This window comes from Diadema antillarum, unplaced genomic scaffold (genome assembly GCF_040938485.1).
Source record: "Diadema antillarum isolate AM-2024a unplaced genomic scaffold, OU_Dant_1.0 scf00000055, whole genome shotgun sequence".
Lineage (NCBI taxonomy): Eukaryota > Metazoa > Echinodermata > Echinoidea > Diadematoida > Diadematidae > Diadema > Diadema antillarum.
In genome coordinates, this window is record NW_027270944.1 from 1,671,601 (window position 1) to 1,698,015 (window position 26,415).

General features: G+C 38.4%; 1 protein-coding gene across 1 annotated transcript in view; it reads right to left on the bottom strand.

Annotated features, from left to right (window-relative positions):
• LOC139715825 (paladin-like) overlaps positions 1-26,415 on the bottom strand; it is a 61,470-nt gene that overhangs the window by 25,289 nt on the left and 9,766 nt on the right. The window contains exons 2-5 of the mRNA XM_071627363.1: positions 6,790-7,116; positions 6,319-6,498; positions 3,741-3,905; positions 2,938-3,177 (exon numbers count right to left, since the gene is read on the bottom strand). Of these exons, the coding sequence (XP_071483464.1) occupies positions 2,938-3,177; positions 3,741-3,905; positions 6,319-6,498; positions 6,790-7,074 (870 nt within the window). The 5' untranslated portion in view covers positions 7,075-7,116. The remainder of the gene's footprint in view (positions 1-2,937; positions 3,178-3,740; positions 3,906-6,318; positions 6,499-6,789; positions 7,117-26,415) is intronic.

The window sequence follows — 26,415 nt, forward strand, 5'->3', positions numbered from 1 at the left end:
CTTTTGTGTCAAGAGTTTACATTGCATTCAGTGTAAAAGACATACAAATATGTCACAGCTAGTGCAATCAAGGGTAATGCTTGTAGAAATATCAAAGATTTCCATTTTGCTTCAGGTGATTTCCTAATAGCTTTACAGCACTCATTAACAATCACACAATGTTAAATATATTATCCTCACAGGAAAAAAAAAAACAACAGAAGTTCATTCCTTGACATAATAATGATAAAAAACAAAAACATGCTAATGTCTACGATGCATGGAAAAAGACACTGGTATTTTCTCGTGTATTCATATATGGACAACTTCAGTGTTTACCTAGAGCTCACAGCACTATATTAAATGACCATTTGACATGCTGTCTGTTTTTTCACACCTCACTCACACTTATGTGATTTTGTTTTGTATCATTGATCTGTGACATTAAATTTCATTCTTTCATAAGCCCAATCTTGAACAGAAAAGTCCTTCTTTCGAGATCTTCAGCCTTAAAATGAGGAAGGTTCAGAGGGAAAGTTGTGCCCCTCTATAGTCTCATACTTTGCAGTGAAGACATATTGTTCACATGTGTAAGAAATTGTGTAATGACAAGTTTGTGCCCATTTGGAGCTTAATTTCCCTCTCCCTCCCTCCCCCCCCCCCCCACCCCTGGCTCTATCATCTACCTAAATAGCCCAGCCTGTTTGGGGTTAAACATGACAGGCTTTTTTTTTCTCTCTCTCTCTCTCTGTCTCTCAATTGCTAGTTTCCACTATCCTAACAGTAAGGCCTTCAAAGAAGTTTGGTAGGTTGGATTTTGTTTATAGTCAGTTTTGTTGTTGCTGTTTGTTGTTAATTGTTTGTTTGTTTTGTTTGTTTGTTTGTTTGTTTGTTTGCTTGCTTGCTTGTTTGTTTGTTTATTTATTTGTTTGTTTGTTTATTTGTTTGTTGCTGTTGTGAGATTCCAGCTACTTGATACAGACGAATGAAAGTCAGATTGTCATCTAATGTTTGATGTTTGGACACTGGTAAACAACTATCCCGTACACAAAACTATTGAAAACTCTGACAACACTCAGGCTCACAAACACAAAACAAAATAAATTAAAAAGAACAAATTATGGCAGCCTGTGTTTGTATCAAGGCAGCTTCACAATTTGCTAAAATTGGGATTACCATGAGGTGACATCACTCAGAAATTAGGGTGGTTTGGTGGGAGGTTCTTTTTTTTTTTGGGGGGGGGAGGGGGAAGGTCACACACTGCATTAAGCCATTTCCTCACTCACCTCCTTGTAAGTGTCATGTCTTTGAAAACCACAACTTCTTCACAGAACAGAACCATGAACATTACAACAGTTAATTATGCATTTTCCTTAGTATCTTTAGCAAATAGTTGTTTAATCTCCACTGAATCAATGAATACGACTGTCAAAAAGCACTGACATTCAATCACAAGCCAAAGATTGGACTTGGGTCTAAAAATATTTCGAAGACAGTAATTGACCTTCAAAAAATTCTTTGAACTTGTTGTTTCAGTTACTTCTTTATTTCGCTGCGACTGAGCTAACACATTTCATGTAAACCCCTGGCAGCTGAGCACACAAACCTACAGGTGGGTTTTCCATCACTCAACATCGGCAAAATATGTTCTGACGCCAAAGAGAGGTTAGCCCGTAGCATGCAGTTGCAAATACCGTAACAAAGACACGAGGTTTAACCCCTGAGAGCCTCCTCAAGATTGTAGCTTGACAGTTTTGTGATGAGGAGCCTACCCAAACTAAATTTTCTGTCTGGTGAGAATGAAACGTAAATGGCAACATGCTCGAAGACTTTGCAGCAGGATATTTTGATATTAAGCTAATGTTGGGTAAGGACCAAAGTTTCAGTCTCTTGAGCATGTGGCATACATGATGCAAAAAAAAAAGAAGAAAAAAAATCAGCTATCTCTAAACAACGACACAGGAAACAAAACAGGTAAAAAGCAGGAAATATCTTAATGTGGCTAAATGTAGACACAGCTTTAAAAGCTACATGCTCTGAAACAAATCTGAAATTCAAGGCTGACTTGCCAAGGGCAGCTACAATTCACTGTGGGGCAAGAAATACCATGGATGTCTGCCTGTTCTGCACATTGGGCCCTTGCTAAAATTTCCCATTCAGCCATGCGGGAAAAACATATCTTGTAATGTCTGGTCACATACTCAAGGCTGATGGCTGTTGCCATGGTAACTGCACTGATTGTAAATTAGCACATTCTGTAAAAGTAGAAGTGCTCTGGATAAAAACTTACAGGGATAGAGCCTTCTCTTCGCCAGCTCCACGTCTGTGGAGCTCTCTATTAATCCCACTTGGGAATTGCAACAACCGTAACAGCTCCAAATCTTCACTAAACTACCTATTTTCTTACACAGCAAATAGGTGAATAATATGAGACGCATTGTGGGAGCAAGGCGCCTTTGAATGTTCTATGGATAAATGATGCATTATTACAGTGCTGTTCATCATCATCATATCATCATCATCATCATCATCATCTTCATCATCATCATCATCGTCATCATCTTCATCGTCATCATCATCATCACCATCGTCATCACCATCATTATCATCACCATCATAATCATCACCATCATCATCGCCATCATCATTATCATCACCATCATAATCATCACCATCATCATCATTATCATCACCATCATCATCACCATCATAATCATCACCATCATCATCATTATCATCACCATCATCATCACCATCACCATCATCATCACCATCATCATTATCATCACCATCATAATCATCACCATCATCATTATCATCATCATCATCATCATCACCATCATCACTATAATCATCATCATCATCATCATCATCATCATTATCATTTCTGTGAATTGGGGGCTTCCCTCCCCCCCCCCCCCCCCTTTCCTCCTCTCCCCAGATGCTTGGGAGACTAACCTTGACAGCATTCAGCAGCATGTCCAGGGCCTGCTCCAGGTGGGTGTGGTCCAACGAGAGGGGGATCCTGGCATAGTAGGCGTTGGGCATGGAGACAGTGTGGAGACTGTACACCTCCATGGCAGTCTTGATATGCTCCTCAAACTCCACGTGGCGCTGGTGGGGCTCGTCTGTCAGGTCCTCCACGTTGTCATAGAAGTAGAAGCTGTTGTTCTGGCTGCACAGTGAATACTGCAAAACCTGGGGAGTCAGACGGTAGGACACACCAGTAGAAATTAGTGCCTGAGCTACAGAAAATTTTTAAAAAGAGAACGTTCATCACAAATCACTCAGAAAGATCAAGGGACCTACATCATCAAATTTATCTACTTGTTTCTTCCTTAAAAAGAGAGCAATGGTGGACAATATGCATGTATTTGCCAGGAACAATTAAAGATCAAATTCAAGAATGACTACTTTCACATGAAAAATATTTCACGACTATACAGCAGTCAACGATCATCAAGCAAAAAAATACAAAGTCACCGCATTGTTGGCTGAGCAGTGCACCTTCAAATAGGTCACTGTCCTCCAGATACATGACCTTAATAACAAATTTTATATCTTATTGAATAAGAAAATTCAGGCAAAGTCCATTTGGCTAGTTGTAACATGAAAAAAAAAACAACGACCAATTCAGATTGCCAGCCCACTAGTATTGATTCCATATGCAGCTGTGATTTGGGAATGAATGCAGAGTGCCTAGTTCCACAATCCACACAGAAAACAAGAGTTATCCATCCACAGATTCTCTGAAAACTTACCTCCTTTCTCATGGCTTGTTCTTCGGCAGTGATCTCTTCCACATTGGATGATAAGCTAACGTTCGTGGTGAGGGCGTCCTTTTCTCGTGGAGAGTACGAGACGTAGTCCCCATCCTGCTTCATGAACAGGACCGGCTCTGCCCTGATGTTGATCACTAGAATTTCCTGAAAAATTACAAAGTCGACACTCTCAAAGTAAACACCCTTTTGCACAATCCAATCACTTGTTGTGGCTCTTGCTTGAAAAACAAAAGTATTATAAATTTTCATTACCACTGATAAATTATGATTACAACATTGGGGGCCACCTGTACTATTTGAATAAGAATGATCATTCCAAGCTGTTAAAAAATTGGAATATGCATTTCAAAGGAGAAGATGAATGCTTCATTGAAATGGGCCCCATCTCAACTTTATAACCCCTTTTGATTCCCCATCAGACTAACACTGACACTGTCATTAATCACTTTGAGATTCTTCACCCCCTGAAACTATGTGACTTCAAATGTTTGGCTGTACTGCATCTGGATGTGGAGAAGATATAAGAAATCTAAACAGTTTGGGACCTTGAGACCCCACTCCTGGGCTCCTAGAGGTTCACCAGTACTATTTTTACCACTAGGGAAGCCAGAGACCTAATATGGTTCTCAATGTTGAATGATAAAGGAAAACTGCTCTCTTTATGGACTTGCCAAAAAGAGCACAGCTGCACTGTGCTATATAGTTCATAGAGCTTTGTGTGTATCACAAAATATCCTTTGGTTTCCATGAGAAAACAAAAGCTAGCTGTCTTCACACATTATATCTCCATGGATGCATCATGTCAGGGTATCCATGGAACAGACAGAAGGGGGTCCTACTCAAGTGAGGTTGCGTTGCTGGGGGCAACCAGTGAGGGACAGCTCGTTGCTGTCGTCAAAACAGGTGGGGTACATCGCCCAGAAAGGGACATGATTGTGTCGTTATGTGTCTGGGAGTCTGGGACAATGGGGTCAACAACATCTGCACCCAGACTTCGCAAGCCTCACTTCTACCCAAACAGATCTAATTCAATTATGAAACTAGTGAATACTACCATTTTGGAACTTTATAAGTTTGGACACTACAAAGGATGATGACATACAGTACATGTATACACATACAGTTGCAATTTCACGAGTTATACTCCTTAATTTCTTATTAGCTCCTGGCATAGATCTGCTTTAATTCGAAAGCAATTGTTAAATTTTACATGTCTGCAACACAATACTATGTGCATTCTTTTGTTTGATTTTTGGTTGTTTGTTTGTTCTATATCAAGAGTATGGCCAGCACTATCAAATAAAATCAAATTAAAAATTTGACATGGACATGGCACCAGTCATATTGTAACCCAAGATTTGACATTTTTTCTTCATTTCAAACTACATGAGTAGAAAAGTTTTTTTTTTTTTTTTAATCTAATTCCAGATCACATCCCATCACCTTATTTTCACTTTTTTCCATAGATAGGGTAGTCCTCACTCAGGAACTTCCCTTACATACAAAGAAGTCTGAAGTTTGATGCTGATCTAAATCTTTCAGTACATAACTGGAGTTGTGGGAATCTTGACATCAATACTGTCATGGTGAATTCAATTTTTCAATATTGATATCACATAGACCAGGAGCATTTTCACTCGATTCTTTTCCTGTTTACTCAATACTTGATGAAACAAGGAAAAGTAGAAATTACGCGGTGCGTAATATATGTCCCTGCCGGAAGTAGCATATTGTAGCAAAATGTACAATACAGGTCAAAAATCAAGGTCAAAGGTCAAAGAAGTCAAAGGTCAAAATTCTGTGTACAAGTTTTGAAGCCCTCACCTAGTGCCATCACATAAAGCAAACGGAATCGAAATCGGGTTAGAAATGGCGAAGGAGTAGCATTTTGTAGCCATGCAATGTACAATATAGGTCAAAAATCAAGGTCAAAGGTCAAAGAAGTCAAAGGTCAAAATTCTGTGAAGAAGTTTTGAAGCCCTCACTTAGTGCCATCACATAAAGCAAACGGAATCGAAATCGGGTTAGAAATGGCGAAGGAGTAGCATTTTGTAGCAAAATGTACAATACAGGTCAAAAAATCAAGGTCAAAGGTCAAAGAAGTCAAATGTCAAAATTCTGTGCAGAAGTTTTAAAGCCCTCAAATAGTGCCATCACATAAAGCAAACAGAATCGAAATCGGGTTAGAAATGGCGAAGGAGTAGCATTTTGTAGCAAAACGTACAATATAGGTCAAAGGTTAAGGTCAAAGGTCACAACTGAAATTCTGTGTAGAAGTTTCAAAGCTCCCATGTAATGCTCTCATATAAAGCAAACAGAATCAAAATCGGCTCATAAATGACAGAGAAGTAGCAAATTGAACATTTTGATCACACACGGACGCACACACGGACACACGGACACACGGACGGACACACGGACACACGGATACACAAACGTACGGAGCCCGTTTCATAGTCCCCTGCTCGAACTCGTTCGGCGGGGACAATAAAGTATTATACAGTCAGGTATTAATGCAAAAAAAAAAAGAAGAAGAAAGAAATTAGAATCCACTTACCGAATATTTTTCTTGTATAAAAAACTGCATGACTTGTCTCAGTCCGTTCGCAGTGGGCTGTCCCATACCGTACACTGGATATCCACCATGGGATTTGCGAAAGTTAGGGGCTCCATACTTTGCCGTTGTGTTCAGCTCGTCAATGTCTTTGAACTGATCAGCAACCATGAAGTACTTCTCCTACAAATTGAAGGGGGGGGGGGAAAAAAAAGATGAATAAAGGTTAACTTCAAAGAAAAACTTGAAAAATACTTTTTATCATGTCATTATCAACAGTGCTAATTTGAATAACACATCTCCCAATGAGGATGTAAAACAATGATGGCTTAGCTAGACAGAGACACATGGTACAATGTATTATGTGAGAATGCTTATTGTATCTTTTGTATCTTGTGATATGGTTCAAGTATAGGCAGTGACGACTGAATTTGTTTAACAAAATTATATCAGAGGAAGGTTCATCACCCTTACTTGAATCAAGTTGTGCTCTGGCATCCCATTCTTGATTGACCCAACAACCAGCATCTGCTTCTCGGCCAGGAACGGGCACTGGTACTCCTCGAAGCAGTCCTTTGTGATGATGATTGGCGCCACATCGTTGCAGATCACATTCTGGCCGCGCCACTTCTCTCCGCCTGTGCCGAGCGAATTCTTGCGGTTGTCGTCGTTTTCCGGGTGGCGCAGCGAGTTGCGCTGGCTCTGCGCAAAGTCGGGAGACGGGGACCGGGAGGAAGCACTGCTTGCTCCAGTCCCCATGGCAACCAAATCTACTTTAGTCTTGTTTCACCTCACTCTGTTCTGAAAGAGGAATTGACAGATTGAAGACCATGTTAGCAATAAAATGCTGACCTAGATTGAGAATCATGAAGGCTACATGTGAAGGCTACAAAATGAAACAAAACTACAAAACTGTACGAAGGCTACAAAACAACATGACTTTCTGTTTCATAATTGAGCTTCATCACATGTGCAGCTAACTGTACTTAGAAGTTTAGCCATCTTCTGACTTTTGACATTATGAGTGAAGGGTACACAGCCTCAATTGTAGCTCTGTCATGAGCATGTTTTGAATGTGCTAACTTTTATTGTAGTAACCATCAAAGATCCTGACAGTGTATGAGGTACCGTGAAAAGAGACTAATTGATTAATTAGAGAAGCACTCTGAGAGCAAAGCAGTTCATTTCCACCACTGATCTTGTTTTTCCATAGAGATCAGTAATTTCTACTCATATGCATGCTGAAAGTCACCTGATTTCCCAACACGTAGAAGCCTTTTGTTACATTATCAACTTCCAGCTGAATGGCGTGCCTCGCCCTAGCAGAAGCTAGAGCACGCACTTTAGTACGCATATGAAAACCTCAAAAAGTCAAATTTTGACCTTTGTAATGTCAGTAAAAATTTTGCTTCCATATGCATGCACTACATTCTCGCACAAATCTGCATCTTTTCATGTCACCGATGAAAAACAAGAAGAAAACATCTTTCTCATACAACAGGAAAAACCTGTAAACATCTTGTGGGAAGACAGGAAGTAAACATCTTGCACTGGGAAAGCACCGAAACAAAGGACAAGGATCTTGACAAAATGCTTCAGAATTTCACTTCATAATAACAGTCTTCAGGATGTTACATGATGCAAGGGACCTTGAACAGCACAAAGAAAATCAACTGTGGGGCTTCACACCTATGAAGGTCTGATGCAATAACACTTCCAAACCTTATTTCTAAAAATATGAAATTATCATATGAGAGAGTATTTTCTTTTTGTGTGTGTGCCATTCGTACATACCCGGTACTGCATAAGGTAAGTTATCCCAAGGACTTCAAAAAAGTTAACGCGCAATTTCACATATTATGACTGCAGCTAATGTCTTGCTTATTGTACACAAAGTGAAATTTACAACTTACAGTAACTTGACCATTGACTCTTGACCTTTGTAACAGCAAAAATGTTGCCTCCACATACAATGTACATTGTACATGTACGTGTGTATTCTGTATACACGTACTGTATGTTCTGTATGTTTGTTTGTCACTGATGAAAAACAGGAAGTAAACATCTTTCCCACACAACAGGAAGAACTGGTAAACATCTTGTGGACATGTACAAGAAGTAAACATCCTGCACAAGTGGGAAAGCAAGGAAACGAACAGGATTTTCTTTAAGAAATTCATTGCTCCTTCTTCTTTTTCTTCTTCCAACTGGAGTACAGTTGTGCATCGGGGGGGGGGGGGGGGGCATTTCATGAACCAGTTCAGTCGAATATTTTCTGACAAACTGTTATAAGCTACTGAAATCCTTGAATCTTACTGACTGAGAGCAAATTCGTCCAACAACTTTGTTGGACAAAATGCTTCATGAAATGCCCCCCCCCCCAGCTAAAATAACTCAATTGACAGCATGACATCCATTTCTGAACATGTTTGTAGAAAGGTTCTAAAAAAGCCCAAGTTCTAAAAAACTCTCTACTGTATTCACATCTCTTTTGTCAGGGCAGTGCTACAAGTGCATAGTGGGACATCTGCTGGCTTGTCACGTCAGGCAAGAAGGAAGAATATTTGCTTCCCCGACCCGTCCTGTTTGTGATAGTGGTGCCCACTAACAAGGCTCAAGGGAATGAGCTGTCCCTATGCCTAGAAAGCCCACAAATCCAGCTAGAATCAATTAGCACATTTCTCCCTCAACCTTCTCTCCTCGTCATTAGACCTGGAAATACCGTCTCAGCTGTTAAAGGTTCATGGGCTGTGGATGAGGTAATCACCGATGCCCATTTCCAGGAGTGCAATAGGGGAAAGAGAGAAATAAACAAACACATATATGATATCATTTTTGAAAAAGCCCTTTTTACTTTTTTGTGCCATGATGAAGTACTTAAAGGAATGGTAAACACAAAGCAGAAGAGCTGTGCAATACAGAAAGATCAAGAATCAGACCTACACTGTATGTTTCCACATATTTTTGTATAGCAAGTAGGATTAGATTCAGGTGGACTCTTTCAGAGCTTCTCAAATTTTGATCACATCGATGGCAGAAAATAGTATGCAGCACTGGGCCAGTCATTTTAGTAGCTTGTACATGCTTACATTTTCTGCACAATGAATAATTATCATCTTTTTATGATTATTTTCTTTTTTTACATCTCCCCACCACCTGGAAGGGTGGCAGAGATATAGTTTAGCTTCAGTCTAATTCAATTAATTTTGTTTTATTTCCTTGGCATGCTCAAGACAACTTTACTCTTCACTCACAAAAGGTACACATAATGATTCATGAGGCAAGGAGTACTAAGATGGAAACGACTGTGTCTATTCACACACAGATGATCACTTTTACAATACTGTGTACACTCCAACTGCTATCCTGCAGCCCTGGAGAATGGTAGACTTAATGGAGTTTGCTGAGCACACAAAACCTTGGAGTCTCCAGATTCTTATGAAAGTGAACATAGCAACAGCATGATCAAGAATTTCAAATGATGCATTTCAAGATACAGGTTGTACTATCATTATCATAGACCACTACACACATCGTCCTAACTTTCGATTCTTTGCAAGTCAAACCTGATTTTCACATAAAATTTATGAAAATCTGAAATAAAAAGAAGTAAAAATAAAGAGATGTGTACATCTAAAAGTGCCTCTGATTTTCTCTCACAGAATATGTGATGCATTAAACCATGTCCGAAAAACAGTCTAGTGTTTTGGCTTTTTTTGGCAGATCTGAATTCATAAGATATATGTACAATGATTTAACTTGATATTATTTGCCCTACTTCAGTACACAAAGAATATTTTAAAGAAGAAAATTATACAGCTTATACTGCCCAAATCAGCTTCACATGCATTTTTCATCCTATTATGATCTCCGACTTCATATGGGTATCATGATATCGCACCACACATATGAGACACAATTTTGGTTGTTGTCTTGTGGCACAAACAGGTAATGGAGACAATTTGAAATAACATGTGTTGTCACAAGAACAGGTAAAATATGGATACCATACATCGAATACATTTGATGCAATAATTTGTGACTCTGTGCAACAGTCTTACCAAGACTGATTCTTTTACATGTTGATGTGTGGGTCGCAAATTTAAAGGAAAATGCCTTTACAAGTACAGAGATACCTTGTAATCAGGATTTAGAGGTTACCTCTTGCAATGATGACTAAATTTGATTTTAGGGGTTCATGACAATGAAGAAGATTTTCCTTCAAACCCTCAATGTCATCGTTTCAGCCTTCAACTGCATGCGAGATACAATACGCAATGGGCACAATGCTGCACAGACAATCGCAGTGCATACAATCAAGTTTTACCCAGCTCCAGTAGCATCTACTGCCCCTGCGCGGCAAGCTTTTGGTGTTTACTGCACATTTGTTTAATCTCCCTGCTAATGGTACTTTAAAGGTTATATTTCATGTAGTAACAACCTGAGTGGTTTGTGTATGACATCAAGATGTGACAATTTTGAAACAAGCAGGTAATTTTTATAGTGTACATGATTTAAGTATTCTAATATCAATTTGAAAAAAAAATAAATAAAAATCTGTCATTACTATGCACCAATTTTCACATCAAGATTAGAATAAAGCTACAATCACTACTGCTCTGTCAAAGAGATTGTTATCTCTTTTAATGTGCTTCTTAGCTGCCCATAAGCACTTGACGCTGGCAGGATTCATCAGCCAGTTGCAAGCGATGCAATCAGGACTAGAAATGTCACCATGGCAACTGGCATGCTTCCGCCATTATTATGTAGCATGTTTCTCCCAATATGTCTAGTATACATCTTGACAATATGAGACGCCAGTTACACATAATTGGCACAAAAAACAAAACAAAAAAACACTGAAATGACAAGTTTGTCAGGAATGTGTTGAGTGTTTACTTTCATTGAACTAGGTTCATTTGGATGAATGGCTAAAATGTTCAAGAGCAAGTATTTTGGAATTAGTGAAAATCCTTCCGGTTGTTTTCAAGAAGATGAAAATGTGCAATTTAGGCCCACATCAAGGCCCCCCGCTCCAAGGGAGGGGGGTGGGGGAGGAGGAGGTGCCCTGTGGATCTGCAGTGAACAAACTTTCCCTGTAATCTCTTCTTGTTCTATTGAAGATTTGTAAATAATCCCTAATTTGAGGGGTTTGGGCCCGGGGGGGGGGGGGGGGGGGAGGGGGGGGGAACAAAGTACCCAGTTGAACAAATTGAGATCCTATTTTGGACCCCTTCTTCCCTCCCCCCCCCCCCCCCATTCCGCCATGAACAACCTTGAAATGAATATATTCTTGCATCAAGTTGTTTTTATTGCGACTGATTGACAAAATTGCCCTTCATCAACATAATTACACACTAGAAGCACTGATTATTGTTTTTGTAGAAGCCTGAAGACATGATGAAAAATCATGAGCATACACCAAATTATGTATAATCAGGTTGGTCCGATCTGAGTATGTGTATACACTTGTACTTGTATATGCCCAAGATTTTTCACTCATCGCTTCTACAGAAACATTGAATAATTGGTATGCACAGATCAACAATACTGGAATAGGTAATTAATCAGTCATCAGTTGCAATGTAATGAGATCGGTTTCACAATGTACAATGTATATTATTCTATGGTAAAAAGGAACAGAATTCCAGATTACACACGTATGCATTAATGTACCTTGTATGGTATCTCTGCCATATATAATATTTCACGAGTATAGTATTTTATTCACCGGAGCTTGTAATTTTGACAATTTTGTGATCAAGAGTATGGCTAAGAACGAAGTATACTCTATCAAGAGAAAAGTTAGCAATCTTCCATCAGCATACTGTATGCAATGCATTTGTGTCACAGGAGAAAATATTTTTGTACATAGTTATTTTCATTATCTATATCACTTATCAGTCAACTCATGAAACTTGCAGAAATAAAAGACAGCAAAAGATACCACGTATGCAGCCGACTTAAAAAAACGACAACAAATGAAATCTCTTAGCAGTTGAGAGACATGTCTATTAAAGAAAATGGTATACAATTTTATTATACAGCAAATTGTAAATTTATGGTCACATTACCTACATTGCCAACACACAAATTGCAGGGGTCCTAAACGAGCAAAATAACCAGTCGTTTTCATTCTGACATCATAGAAAAAAAAAGAAAAAGAAAACATTGATTCCCTTACAGAGAGGAGCCCATAAAAAGATGAAACAGGGAGAACATATGACTGACAAAAAAAGAAAATCACAAATGTCTCAAGTAGCAAGAATTTATTACCCCAAAATGTGATTAATCATGTATCATGCATGTTAATTTTGATGAATCCTCTAGAAAATATTATACAAAATGCAGAAAGTATTAAAGATGATGAAAATGCTCCTCATTTCACACTCAAAGAAGATGATACTTGCTTTTTTATGGGTCATTTGATCTGTTGATATCCATTTCAAGAGCTGTAACATATACCAGAGGCACTGCAAAGTATTATACAATTTCTTTGGCTCATTTATTAAATCATGCAGCTAGAGGGATTTGTTTCTGGCTCAACAGTGACATGCAGGTTATCGATTAGCTAAGCACGGTCGTAAATTGTGCAGTCTCAGTTAGCTCCTTCTGCAAGCTATACAGCCACACACGCAGCTTAGTGACACCGCTTGTTGTACATCTGGTTACTGTGGTAACCAGAACCGATGGTGATGGTCGTGATACCCAAGATTAAAATGCACAGATACACAGAGTTTGAACAACACTGACAACAGATTATATCATGAATGATGGAGATACAGGGTCTGCTGGTGTACAGCTGCGTTTTAATGTACTCTGTACGAAAACAACAGCATGTAATACATTATTTCACAGCAAATTCTTTTGTCTGCAACCTATTCAAATGATAAAATGGAAAAAAATGTTGATTTTCTTTTTTACATTTTGAAGGATGATGGTACAAAAGATACTAAAAAAAACCCAAAAAAAACAAGCAAAATATTGGCAGGACGTGCAACATGTGGGCATGGGAGCATTATCACAGTGATATTTCATTATTGCTGCTGGCATTCAGTTTGTAATAACCATATTTATGTGCTGTAAATACCTTGAGCTTTCAACAACATTTGGATGTTAAAAATAGCTGGTTTCCTAAACAATGTACACAACAGAGAAGTTAAGGAAGCATTAATTTAATAAAACTGAATTTGTACAGGTCTGCAAATAAGTGGCATGCATTCAAATTAAAAGGAAGAAATGTGGGACTATTGGAAAGTTGTTACAAGAGGCAGTTTGGCACATTATTGTTTAACTTTCACATTATTTCTTATAATAGAAAACTAACTATTCATGTACAGCACAGTTTTATTCATATTATGTCACAGTAACATAATGCCCAGTATTTGCAATGCATGGATAGTAGGTAGGGCCTACTCACTATGTCAATGACCACATTCCTTTACACCACATTAAAGTGTGTTGTCTATGGGAAAAGACAATATTTCCTCCTTCATCAGTTCATCTTTTTTTATTTAAAAAAAAAAAGATCTGTATCAGTCCTTGGAATACTGGTTCTCACGTTTGTGATCATGTTGGTGACATCCAGTCAAAAGACAAGCCAATGGCCTCGCTACACAGTTTAGTCTTGGAACAAACAAGTTGGCTTCTGGTCACACATACAGGAGCTACGCAGTGCTCTATACACAGTCTTTTCAACAGACTTGGCTGTAGATGGCTAAAACAGTGGCCACTCATCAATGCAACTGCACTTCACTTGGTTGTTGACCAACGAGCTTTGTATTAAACTGCTAATACATATACATGAGCAAAAGGCCAGAAGAAATGTGAGCTACCTGAGCATGACAATGTACAGATGTTACTAGACCACTAAAGTCTGTGGGCAAATCAAAATTATAAATGCTCACACTAGTGATTTTGAATCAGACCAAGAGAAAAGATACAAACAAAACTCTTGGGGACCCTATTGCAGCAGCACACAGATTTGCATAATATTAGGACCACACTGTCTGCTCAGGTCAGTTAAACTTCTGATTCAGGGATGCAGAATGGGTCCAACCTAGAACTAGTAGCAGTCACATTGACAAAATACAAATATGTAGCAGGATAACGATTGTGATCCAAATACCAAGATCTTTGTTTGTGCCTGCTATAAATTACCAATCGCAAAATTTGTTGACAAAACTACGTATGCCCAAAATCTACCAAAATAGTGACCCTTGCCTTTGTGTCTGTGAGCTGTTTGATAATGTATGTTTTGAATGATCGGATAAAAGATCTTTGAAACTCTTGCTCCAGCATTTATACACCCACCACTATGCACATCACTGCTCTATTTTTCAATCATCATTTACACAATAAATCCAAAATAATCGCACGATTTCTTGGGATTTGGATAGCAATGCTGATTGTGCTATTGAGTGGGATTTTTTATGTCTGCACAGGCAAAAATCTAGAGATTTGGATCGAGACGTAAATCTCAAGATATGTATACGGCTTATTCACGTCAGTGTGAATCTGACTACTGACTTGCCTCTTTGGGTAATCAGAGCGGCACGCAGGTTTGCAAGTATAATCATGACCACTATGGCTAAAATATGAAAAGTTTGCAAAAGCAGCCAACAATTTGACGATTTCCTTGGAGGTTGGCACAAATGAATTTGATACACAACACTTAAAGGGATTGTATAGTTTTGGTTGAGACTAATCTTCAGGTTTCTAAAATATTTTGTTGAGATAAGAGGATGTAATTCCAAGAGGAATTCAATGTTTGTTTGATGAAAATTAGTTTTGAAATGGCTGAGATGTCCAGAACAGAGCAATCATATTGAAAAGGTGGCACCAACCTTTAATAATGTTCTACTTTGTTTTGGGGGTGTCTCAGCCATTCCAAAACCGATTTTCATTGAAATAAACTTTGAATTCCTCTTAGAATGCCATGCTCTGTACTATTTCATACAAGGTTTCTTGGTATCTCACAAAAAGTCAAAAGCCCAATCCTCATTTCCACTAATACCATACCATCCCTTTAAAACAATATACAATTTGTTCTGTTTGCATCACAAGATGTCTGAATTTTGTTAGTGTTTGGATGTGCGATTTAATAATGGCTTACTTTTTTCGGGGGGGGGGGGGATTTCTGATGGTCTACTCAATAACTACCATTGATATCACGAGGTAAGACTGATTTTTGAGGCTGCAGTGAATGCTGCACACCAGTAGGATATATAACATAAACATGGTTGAGTTAAAGAAATAGCATCTTCTGTCACTCCCAAGTTCATCGACCATATATGCCAACATATGTTTTTTCAATCCTTCAAAAATCCAGAAAAATTCCCAGATCATTACCAAAATTTAATCATCTGTTCTTTGTGTCATTATCGACTTTTCCTGCAAGTTTCATTCAAATCTGTTCAAAACTTTTTCAGTAATTTTGCACACAGATAAACAAACGCCAGTGATCACTTCCTTGGTGGAGGTAATTAACGGAACAGCAGCTGCAAGACATTTTAAGGCAGGAACTCTCTCCTCCTCTGTGATAATAACTCTCTCTCTCTATTCTAGTCATCCGATGACTAAGCAAGCACAGAAAGATAGAAGAAAACAGATGCTCTTTGTCACCTCATACTTCCACAAGACATCCAAATATGATGCTGTTTTGGTACCTTGAGGTACCAGAAATTCCACCATTTTGTTGAAGTATTTGAGTTTTTTTTTTTTTTTGGGGGGGGGGGGAGGGTTACGCTATAACCTGGGTTACCAAAATATGGGTGACAGTAATATCTTTAGGTGCTTTATGGAAGAAAATTTTGTTGCAACAATGAGCTTAGCAGTGCAGCAGCATCACAACTTGAGCGCTCATCACACACTATAAAGGATGATCCAAGTGTCACAGATAATACAACAGGGAGGACCACACTCTGCTTTACCAGTCCACGGGAGGAATAAAATATGTAATCACAAGACAAGTTTGTAGATTGAAATAATCTCATTCTGAATTATTGTTTAAAATTGTTTAGCAAAACTTGAAGAAATTTTTAACAGTACTATTTATTTTATTGTAATTGCGGTTTTTTAAAAGTCATAACAGGGCTGAATTGGCATTGAGATCATTATCGCTGACTGCTACATTATTTGGCCACAATGATGGCAGTGTGTAAACACATTTTACCAACACAAGATGGCGCTACACAACACCATAACCCAGGGTATGACGGTACCCAAGGGTACAGCATGGTGCATTATATTCATGCATTGGCAAAAACCACTCACTCACACAGAGATAGATAGACAGACAGACAGACAGACAAACTGACAAAAAGGCACAGAGCTCCATTGAACTTTGCGGGCATAAACCAAAACAAAACAGTTAAACACAAAGTCTAATCAGAGATGCAATAATCAGGTACGCAGGATGCACATGAAGAACCAGTGACTTGCACTCTCTAAACAGCGCTTTTCAAGAGACTGTCATATAATTTTCATCCCCATCCCCACCAACCGATCTCCTTCCTTTCGATAACACTGTTGAGCTTCCTGCTTAGTTTCCATGGTGATATCAAATGACTATGGAGCCATTGTTCGACACCATGCAATTTGTGAAATTAGAGATCAATGGAAGAAAGTGGTTTCTGTCATTACACTGGCAGGGTCCTGGGAATGTACATGTAATTATCATTTCATTATTATTATTCATTTAGCATTTCAACATACAATACAAACAGGAAGTCATAACGGTAATACATTCCATGAAATAAAGAATGTGGTAATTCTAGGTGCATGCTGCTGGTTGCCAGGGGAGGAAAAGGCAAACTTAATCTCCAAGGCTCGAGGCCTTCCTCCCCGACCAGTGCATGCACCCTGAATCAGCTATATCAATGTAAAAGCAATTACAAAGAAACTGTTATTATAAAATCCACTATTATTAAAAAGGGAAAATCTCTTACCACATTGTGGGCTTGGAAAGACTTTTGGATTTACGTATGATTAGTGCTAAAGTACTACACAATTCTGGTTTGGAAGAAAAACTGAAATCATGAAAGCCCAAATTAAACTAGGGACATTTATCCATGAGTTATAAAGGCACTAGCTGAAGAGTAACATGTTGAAGCTATTAAATGAGGACAAAACTGAAAGCATTGTTCTGTTGTCTAGGAGAAGACTACATCGTATGCCCGACTGGAGATATGTATGAGCTTTCAGATTGGGAACCCACTGTAAATATATCACATATTGTAGCAAACCTAGGTGATCATTTTGATCAGATACTCAATGTCAATGTCAGATCTTGTCAGTAGAGTGTGCCACATACACTGTATGTAGCAACCTCCACCAGAGAAATATTAGAAAGTATCTAACTGAGGATGCATAAAACCATCCAGTGTGCTCTCTTGTTCTTAGTAGGCTCGATCACCATGGAAATTCTCTGCTGGCAAATACCAATGTCAACAACGTGAAAAGACTCCAAAAAGTCCAAGTCGAGTGGCTCGTCTGGTGCTTAGAGTAAAGAGTAGGTTACCTACAGCTGTAATAATCCTTTACTGAAGCAATTACACTGGCTGCCCATCACAAAGCGTGAAATTTTGAAATTCTGAATGCAGACCAACTGACCAGAATAAATACTTATGACGTGTTTACACAAAATTGATACATTCTATGTACAGGGATTGTAACTGGGCAGGTCCAGGAATGTTTTCTCAGGTACAAGAAGGAAAGATGGCAGGCATTTTTGATGAGATTTTGTCATCTCAACCTCAGAAGGCAATCAGGTGAGAACCAAGATCTTGTCTTTTCAACTTCTTGGATTTGAGATGATCAGAAGGCAAGTTGTGAAGTCTCATCTTCTAGACGTCTTGGTTCCAAGAAGGCGAAGAGGCGAGAAGATGACATCTCACATCTTGTCCCCAGATCTTGTCTACATCAACTTTTCAGGCCCAAGGGTGAGATTTGAGACCTTGTCATCAAAACTTCTCGGGTATGAGAAGGCAAGAAGACAAGACCTCCCAGCTCGCTTTTTCAACTTCTTGGCCCCCAAATACAAATGTAGGTGGGAAGATGAGATCTCATATAGTGCCTTCCTGTATCCAAAAGATCACAAAGACAAATCTCGAATCTCGTCCCCTCACCTTTTTGGATCCGAAAAGAGCAACAAGGCAGGGGACGACACTTACAAGCTTCTACACAATGCAAAGTGTTTTGAAGGAAATATTGCAACCATTGGCAGGTACTCAATTCAACCTCAAACAATTCCAAGAAGGCATTATATTTTACAACATTGGTTCAGCTGCAGACAGAATGACTCTGGAAATTGTCATGGCGACAGGCAGTCACCTTCATTAATCATTCACCAAAACAGCCCACTAATGACCTCATTAACACCTGCACTACTCTGACCCTTGCATAACTTTACCAAGGCCTTCTGAATAGTCACTAACAACTATGTTGTTTTCAAGTCTCAACTAAAGGCACAAAAAACGAACTCCTGTTGATTGAAATAAAAAGGAGAGAGGAATTAAAATGAACAAAAGAAAATAGCACTTTTGACCAAAATGCAATCTTTAAATGCAGATCAAATAAGGATTGTTTTGAATGAGAGTAATGGAGCATTTAAAGCTATAGGTTTTATTTCCTATCATAATATTATGTAAACATACAGGATCAGTGAAATTTGAAAGTGGACTGAAATGTTTTACAAGAAATGCTATAAGAAAAGTTGTTGAAAAATTTCATTAATATACAATGTAACACCAGATATCACAAAGAAAATTGCTGAAGTGACTTCAATTGACATGATCAGCTAGGACTTTGAGTTTGTATTTCAAAATCATCTAAACCTTCAGCAATATCCCCATCTGTATAAACCCCCGTCAAACCAGGGATCACCTCCCTGGTCAAACCAAAGTGTCTCAATACAGCAATGAAAATGGCACTGAAAAGCTACAATTTGATATGACTGTGATCTGCACGATGCTCACCTCAACACTAACAAGAGACCCGGGGGTCATGAGCTCACCTGAGTATCGCAAGTTCACCTTCCATGCATTCTTGCAGACTCTTACCCGAGAACATTGGAAACTTGAGGTGGGGGTAGCTTTGAGAATGGGGGCATTACATATTCCATCACACTGGTAAAAATACCTGCCAAGTACACTGTACTTTATAGAATATTGGATTATGTAGCTTGGGAAAAAAGACTTAAGGCCATATCATTTTTTATTAGAACTAGAGAAAAATATCATTTGATATTCATTAATTTAGGAGGTTTGGACCCCTGGGGCCCCCAAGGAAAGCATGGTGTCCATTCAAACACTATGAGATCTTATCCCTATGGGAATGCTACTTACAAATTTGGTGAAAATCCATCACATTGTTTTCAGCAAGAAGATGAAAATTTAGGCCTGCATTTGGACATCTCCCCCCCCCCCCCCCATCCCATCCCACTTCCTTGGGTCCCAATGATGTGGGGGGGGGGGGGCCACCCCTGATTCTCCCATGAACAAACTTGAAACAACAGTCATCAATATACTGACTCATTGTATTAACTTAGCTCAATCACTTCAAGTTCTAGAGAAAATCTGTAAAGATTCCTTACAGAAAGGGGGTGGGACCCCTGGGGCCCCCAGGTGGGGCATGGTGCCCATTTGACGGAATTGAGATTCTATCCCCCTAGGGATGCTACAATTTGTACCTGCCAAGTTTGGTGAAAATTGGTGATAGGGTTTTCAAGAAAAAGATGAAAATTTACAATTTCGGTCCAAGTTTAGGCCCCCTGGGGCCCCCAGGTGGAGCATGGTGCCCATTTGATGGGAATGAGATTCTTTCCCCCTAGGGATGCTACCTGCCAACTTTGGTGAAAATTCATAATGACATTTTCAAGAAAAAGACGAAAATGTACAATTTGGGCCCCATTAGGACCCCTCCCCACCCCCTCCCCTGGGTCCCAAGGGGGGCACCCCTGATTCCGCCATGAACAAATCTGAAACTGCAGTCATCAATGTATTAATTCATAGTATTAACTAAGCTCTATCACTTCTGGCTCTAGAGAAGAAGATTTTTTAAGATTCCTTAATTTTGGGGGGTTTGGGCCCCTCTGGGGGCCCCCCAGGTGGAGTATGGTGCCCACTTGAACAAATTGAGATCATATCCCCCTAGGGATGCTACCTGCCAAGTTTGGTGAAAATCAGTCACGGGGTTCTCAAGAAGAAGGTGAAAATGTAAAAGTTTACCACTACGGACGACGCACGACGGACAACGGATGACGCACGCTGGACAAAGAGGGATCGCAATAGCTCACTTGAGCCTTCGGCTCAGGTGATAACCGGAGGGCCAAACCCCAAAAAGTCGCTTACTTAACGAGTGAGTTGCACTCTCTCTACAAACTAAGTAGACCATGCTTATTTTCAAGTTTTTATTGTAACAAACAACATTCCACTGGTCTACCTCAAAAAATTTGTTGCGAAAGCCTCCAAATCCAAGATGGCGTCCAAGATGGCCGCCATATTTACTGAATTTGTTATTTGAAAGATAGAATTTGATTGAAACATCAAATTTCAACAAATTTGATGTCATATGAAAGAGAATAAAATTGTCTACAAGTTGATACAATTTTTGTGGGTTATTGTGATAAGTGGATTGAGATTTTAAGGAAAAAACACTCATTTTTTGATATTTTTCTGAAAAAAGGAAAATCATGAAAATGCTTGATTCATCATAAATCAAAGAACGACTGAAGGATTATCTTGAAACATCTCAAGAATTTTGTTTGACATATAATCAATATTTGGAGAAAATAAGGGGTCAGTACCGTTTTCGGTTCAGGAGTTATAATGTCTCAAACTTGAAAACTCACTATGTAAAAATGGCCACTTTAGTTGTGACAAGACTTTGTTGGTCGTAAAAAAAGCCTGAGCGCGCCAAGACTACTACACGCACCACTGGCACTGGCGCTGGTAGCAGTGCCAGTGGTGCGTGTAGTAGTCTTGGCAAACGCAGACTTTTTCTTTGACAAACAAGGTTTGTGCCTGCAAACTAACTTTTCATACTAAGTGGTAGCTCAGGCGACGCTGATTGCTATCATTTCAAAGTAGATTGTTCTGAAGCAGATGAGATGAAGCAAAAAAATATCTTTCAAATAGAGGTAGAAGCTTGAAATAACCTTGCTATAGAAAGTTTAAAACAAAATTTGGACCAATCACTCAAAAAATTCAAGATTGCAGGCCATCAAAGCTGACATAGTGTATTGCGCCAAAGTAAATGTATCATTTCGATTTTTATACAATTGTGTCTGTTTTGGTGTCTATTTATATGGTTTTTATATATTCTGAACATTTTAATGCTATTTCAAAGCATCTTAGGTTTTTATGGAGACATTTTTCAGAATGCACCATGAATATTTCTTTAAAAAGTTACAAAAAATTAAATTAAAAATGTTTATGAAAACCATGCAGAAATTAAAATCTTTCCCATATTATAATCAATATTTGGAGGTCAGTATTGTATTTGGTTCAGGAGTTATAATGTCTCAAACTTGAAATCCCATTTTACATAATATGTATTTGCACGCATCTATTCCCAAAGACGTCACAGAGGGTCAAATCCAAGATCGTGCTTACTTTTCGAGTTCCACTCTCTCTATAAACAAGACCATACATAATATTAAGCATACTAAGCAATGTTCCGTAAGTACACCTCAGTAGACTTGTTGCAAAAACCTCCAAAGTACAGATGCGGTCCAATATGGCCGCCATTTTTATCGAATTTAACATTTCAAACATAAAATTTGATAGAGACATTGGATTGCAACAAATTTGATGTCATATGAAGGAGAGCAAAACTTCCTAAGAGTTGATACTTCAGCTGTGTATTGTGATAAATGGGGGGGGGGTGTTTGCTTCTCTTTTTTTGGGGGGGGGTGGAAATCCATCTTTTTATATTTTTTGAAAAAAGGAAGAAATGTAAAAATGCATGATTTAGTATTTATCAAAGAAGAACTGAAGAATTATTTTGAAACCTGCGATTGAGATTGAGATTTACTGAGATTGAGACATAATTCATATTTCTGGAATTACAGGCAATATCATACACTGTTGACAAGTTAACATCTAAGACTTGAAAAATATATTCATGCATTATAAATTTTGCATACAATGTGTTTACATGGTCACATGTAATACTGTAATGGTGTAGTGACTTGCAAGTACCTGCATGCAAACTAACTTTTCATGCCAAGTGGTAGGTGACGCTGGTCGCTATTACTGTAGCATTATAGCAGATTGTTCTGAGGCAGATAAGATTGAACAGAAAGTATTTTCCAAAAAGAGATAGGAGCTTGGAATTTGGCAGAAATTTTTCCAATGTGTAATAATAAGCGATAAAAACAGTATCCACACAAAATTCAAGATGGCGGTAATTAATCGAGGTTGTCGTTCAAGGCATTATTTCCCATTAGTGCACGTAAAACAAAAACCCAGCTTTACTTAATTCCTCAAGCTAGTTCTAAACTGTGAGTTAGGGATAGAACTAATGTACAAACTTAAATCAGTATACACTGTATTTAATGCTAAATATTGTTAGATGTACTAAATAGATCTGATAAGAATGTTTTTTTTTATTAATAATTCAAATTCAAATTCAAATTCAAATACTAAATTGTTAACAGTTATCATGGTTATGGTTTCTTGAAAAGAAATGGTGATATCTCCGTATGTTTTAGGGTTTATTATGATTTTTTTACATGGTAGAATGTTTTGTAATACAACTAACCTGCACATAAATCGAATGTGATATCTCCCAATGGCAAACAATACCTTAAGTGTGTTGCGTCAAAGTTAAATCTGAATTTATAACTTATAATTTGATATATATTTTTAATCTTCTTATCTTTCTGTCTATTACATGTTTCTATGCATCCGAACGATATTGTACCAGTGTAAACCATATTGAGAGTCTTTTTTTTGGGGGGGGGGGGGGGGGTGTGGAGCTCATTCCAGTGTTTGGGTAAGGCCCAATCTTTGATAAAAAAAGAAATACTTCTGTATCAAAGATACTATATGCTTTTTTACTTGTATGTTACTCTGCTGTTATAGAAACGTGAATGATGATGGTATATGTGTAATAATGTCTGATCCGTAGATGTCCTTGAAAGCCATTCTGATCCGAACCCCCCCCCCCCCCACACACACACACACAAAGAAAAAATCCGACCTGGCGGCAATTTCTCAACTTTGCTTTTAAATGTGTTGTGCGAAATTACTTTTCAGTATATTGTTCGAATAAAATTTTCCAAATTGATTATTTGTGCTGTATATTCACATTTACAAATAAGCATGCTGAAACTGTATTTACTGTTATCAGATTTTTCTTACATTGTTTTTGGGCTGATTTCATGTGGGTTATAGTGTCACAATTGATCTGAACATATGCCATTGGTAGATGCTTTCCCATATTAGATGTCAGGATCACTCGAGAGTGAAAATGTTCATTTTCATTTATTTTAGAGTGACCTCGGGGATCACTCGAAGAGTGACGAGTGATCCCTATTCAAAGGCAGGGCTCGACACTAACGTTGGTCCGGTGGCCCGGGGCCACCAAAAACGCACGTCGGGCCACCCAAATGTCAGAAATGAAGAATTTGGTGGCCTGATCGGGCCACCAAAAAAGGTCGGATATTTGCCTTTGGGCCACCAAAAATAAAAGTTAGTGTGGAGCCCTGCCTACGGTCACTCTAAAATGAGTGAAAATGAACATTTTCACCCAAAAGTCACTCCAATTTCACTCTAAATTCACCGTTTTCTGTTATTCACTCCTCACATCAAAAGTAAAAACTTCCACTCGATTTGTTTTTTCTTTTTCGGAGAGTAGAATATCGCTGGTTTTAAAAATATGTCCATAAGAACCTAAGACGGTTTAAGATATCACAACAGACAAAATTGTATCAAAATCGAAATAATACATTTAATTTGGCGCAATACACTATGTCAACTTTGATGGCTGTCATCTTGATTTTTTTTTTTGAGCGGTTGATCTAAATTGTGTCTTAAACTATATAACAAGATTGGTGCCAAGTTTCAAGCTATTACCTCTATTTGAAATTTTGCTTGCTTCATCTCATCTGCTTCAGAACAATCTGCTATGAAATAATAGCGATCAGTATCACCTGAGCTACCACTTAGTATGAAAAGTTAGTTTGCAGGCACAAACCCTTGTTTGTCAAAGAAAAAGTCTGCATTTGCCAAGACTACTACACGCACTACTGGCGCTGCTACCAGCTACCAGCGCCACAGTGCCAGTGGTGCGTGTAGTAGTCTTGGCGCGCGCAGACTTTTTTACGACCAACAAGGTCTTGGTCACAACTAAAGTGGCCATTTTTACGTAGTGAGTTTTCAAGTTTGAGACATTATAACTCCTGAAACAAAAATGGAACTGACCCCTAATTTTCTCCAAATATTAATTATATGTCAAACAAAATTCTTGAAACATTTCAAGATAATCCTTCAGTCTTTCTTTGATTTATGCTGAATCAAGCATTTTCATGATTTTCCTTTTTTCAGAAAAATATCAAAAAATGAGTGTTTTTTCCTTAAAATCTCAATCCAGTTATCACAATAACCCACAAAAATGGTATCAACTTGTAGACAATTTTATTCTCTTTCATATGACATCACATTTGTTGAAATTTGATGTTTCTATCAAATTCTATCATTTGAATAACAAATTCAGTAAATATGGCGGCCATCTTGGACGCCATCTTGGATTTGGAGGCTTTCGCAACAAATTTTTTGAGGTAGACCAGTGGAATGTTGTTTGTTACAATAAAAACTTGAAAATAAGCATGGTCTACTTAGTTTGTAGAGAGAGTGCAACTCGACCTCTGTTTTTAGCTTTTGGCCCCCCGGTTATGAGCTAAAAACTGGGTGGAATAAAGATGAAGTTATAGTATGCACCATTTATAACTCACTGTCAGTTCCTTCTCATGATCTGTGTGGCTTTGTGTTACAGGCTGTGGCATTCGACTGTTTATACTCGGTGTAACCTGTGAGCTGACATGAACATGGCAGGAATGAATGAATCATGCTCAGCCACATGCCCACAATTCACACGATCTACATAGAGAGTTCTTGCTTGACTGTACAATGTAGTCTCGGCAAATGATGTTTCGGTGATGATGATCACTCTTTGCTATAGATCTACTGTATGTGCTCTTACACTGAAACACTGGCTATACATCAAGTGTAGCAATGCTTTGAGTATGATCTGACTATGGCCATGTGATATCCTCCTACGAATGCTCTCACGATCAAATGGCATAAAAGCTATTGTTCAAACTGGGCCCTGAATAGACCATTGCCCAATTCAAACAGAGTATCTAAAGCACTCAAGGAGCACTCCTGAAAATTCACACTGCATGAACGGTCATCAGTGTTCTGGAAGTGCTCTTGAAATGGTGTATAAACAGTACAGTGTAATTTGTGCATATATTGCACAATCGTATTACATTGTGTCAAAATCTACTCTTTAAAGAATACCCTCTGCAGTGTAGACAACACCAAGAATTAGAAATGCATATCAGCAGACATTATGAATTTTGCTTAATATTTTTGATACTACAAGATGTATACACACAAATCCTTGCCAGAGTGATTAACCATTCAAACATACATTGTAATTTACAACTGAGGTGATATTATTACTTCATCTCTTATAACTCTCTTTACTAGAGTGCAAAGTAGTAATAAATCAACAACAACAGCAGCTCATTCCCACGGTTCTCCAGCTAAGACTTTAAAAATAGACAGACGGACATGAGTACTACTAAGAGTTGTTAATCGCTCAGGTTTGGAATTTTACACCAACTGCTGGCATTCTAATTTAAAACACCTTTCGACAGAAGTCCTGTCATACTCAACCCAGCCCAAATCTCTGCTGAATGACTTCTTTGATATTTCAGTTTTCCTACAAAGCAGCATAACACAAGGATGGAATTCCCTTTTTAATCCAGAGTCACAACAATTCCTCAACAATGCATCATGGTAGTTCACACAGTACCCTTCCTAGTGACAAAGTGATTCATCTGCTCCCAGTGAGCTGATGCACTTTCAG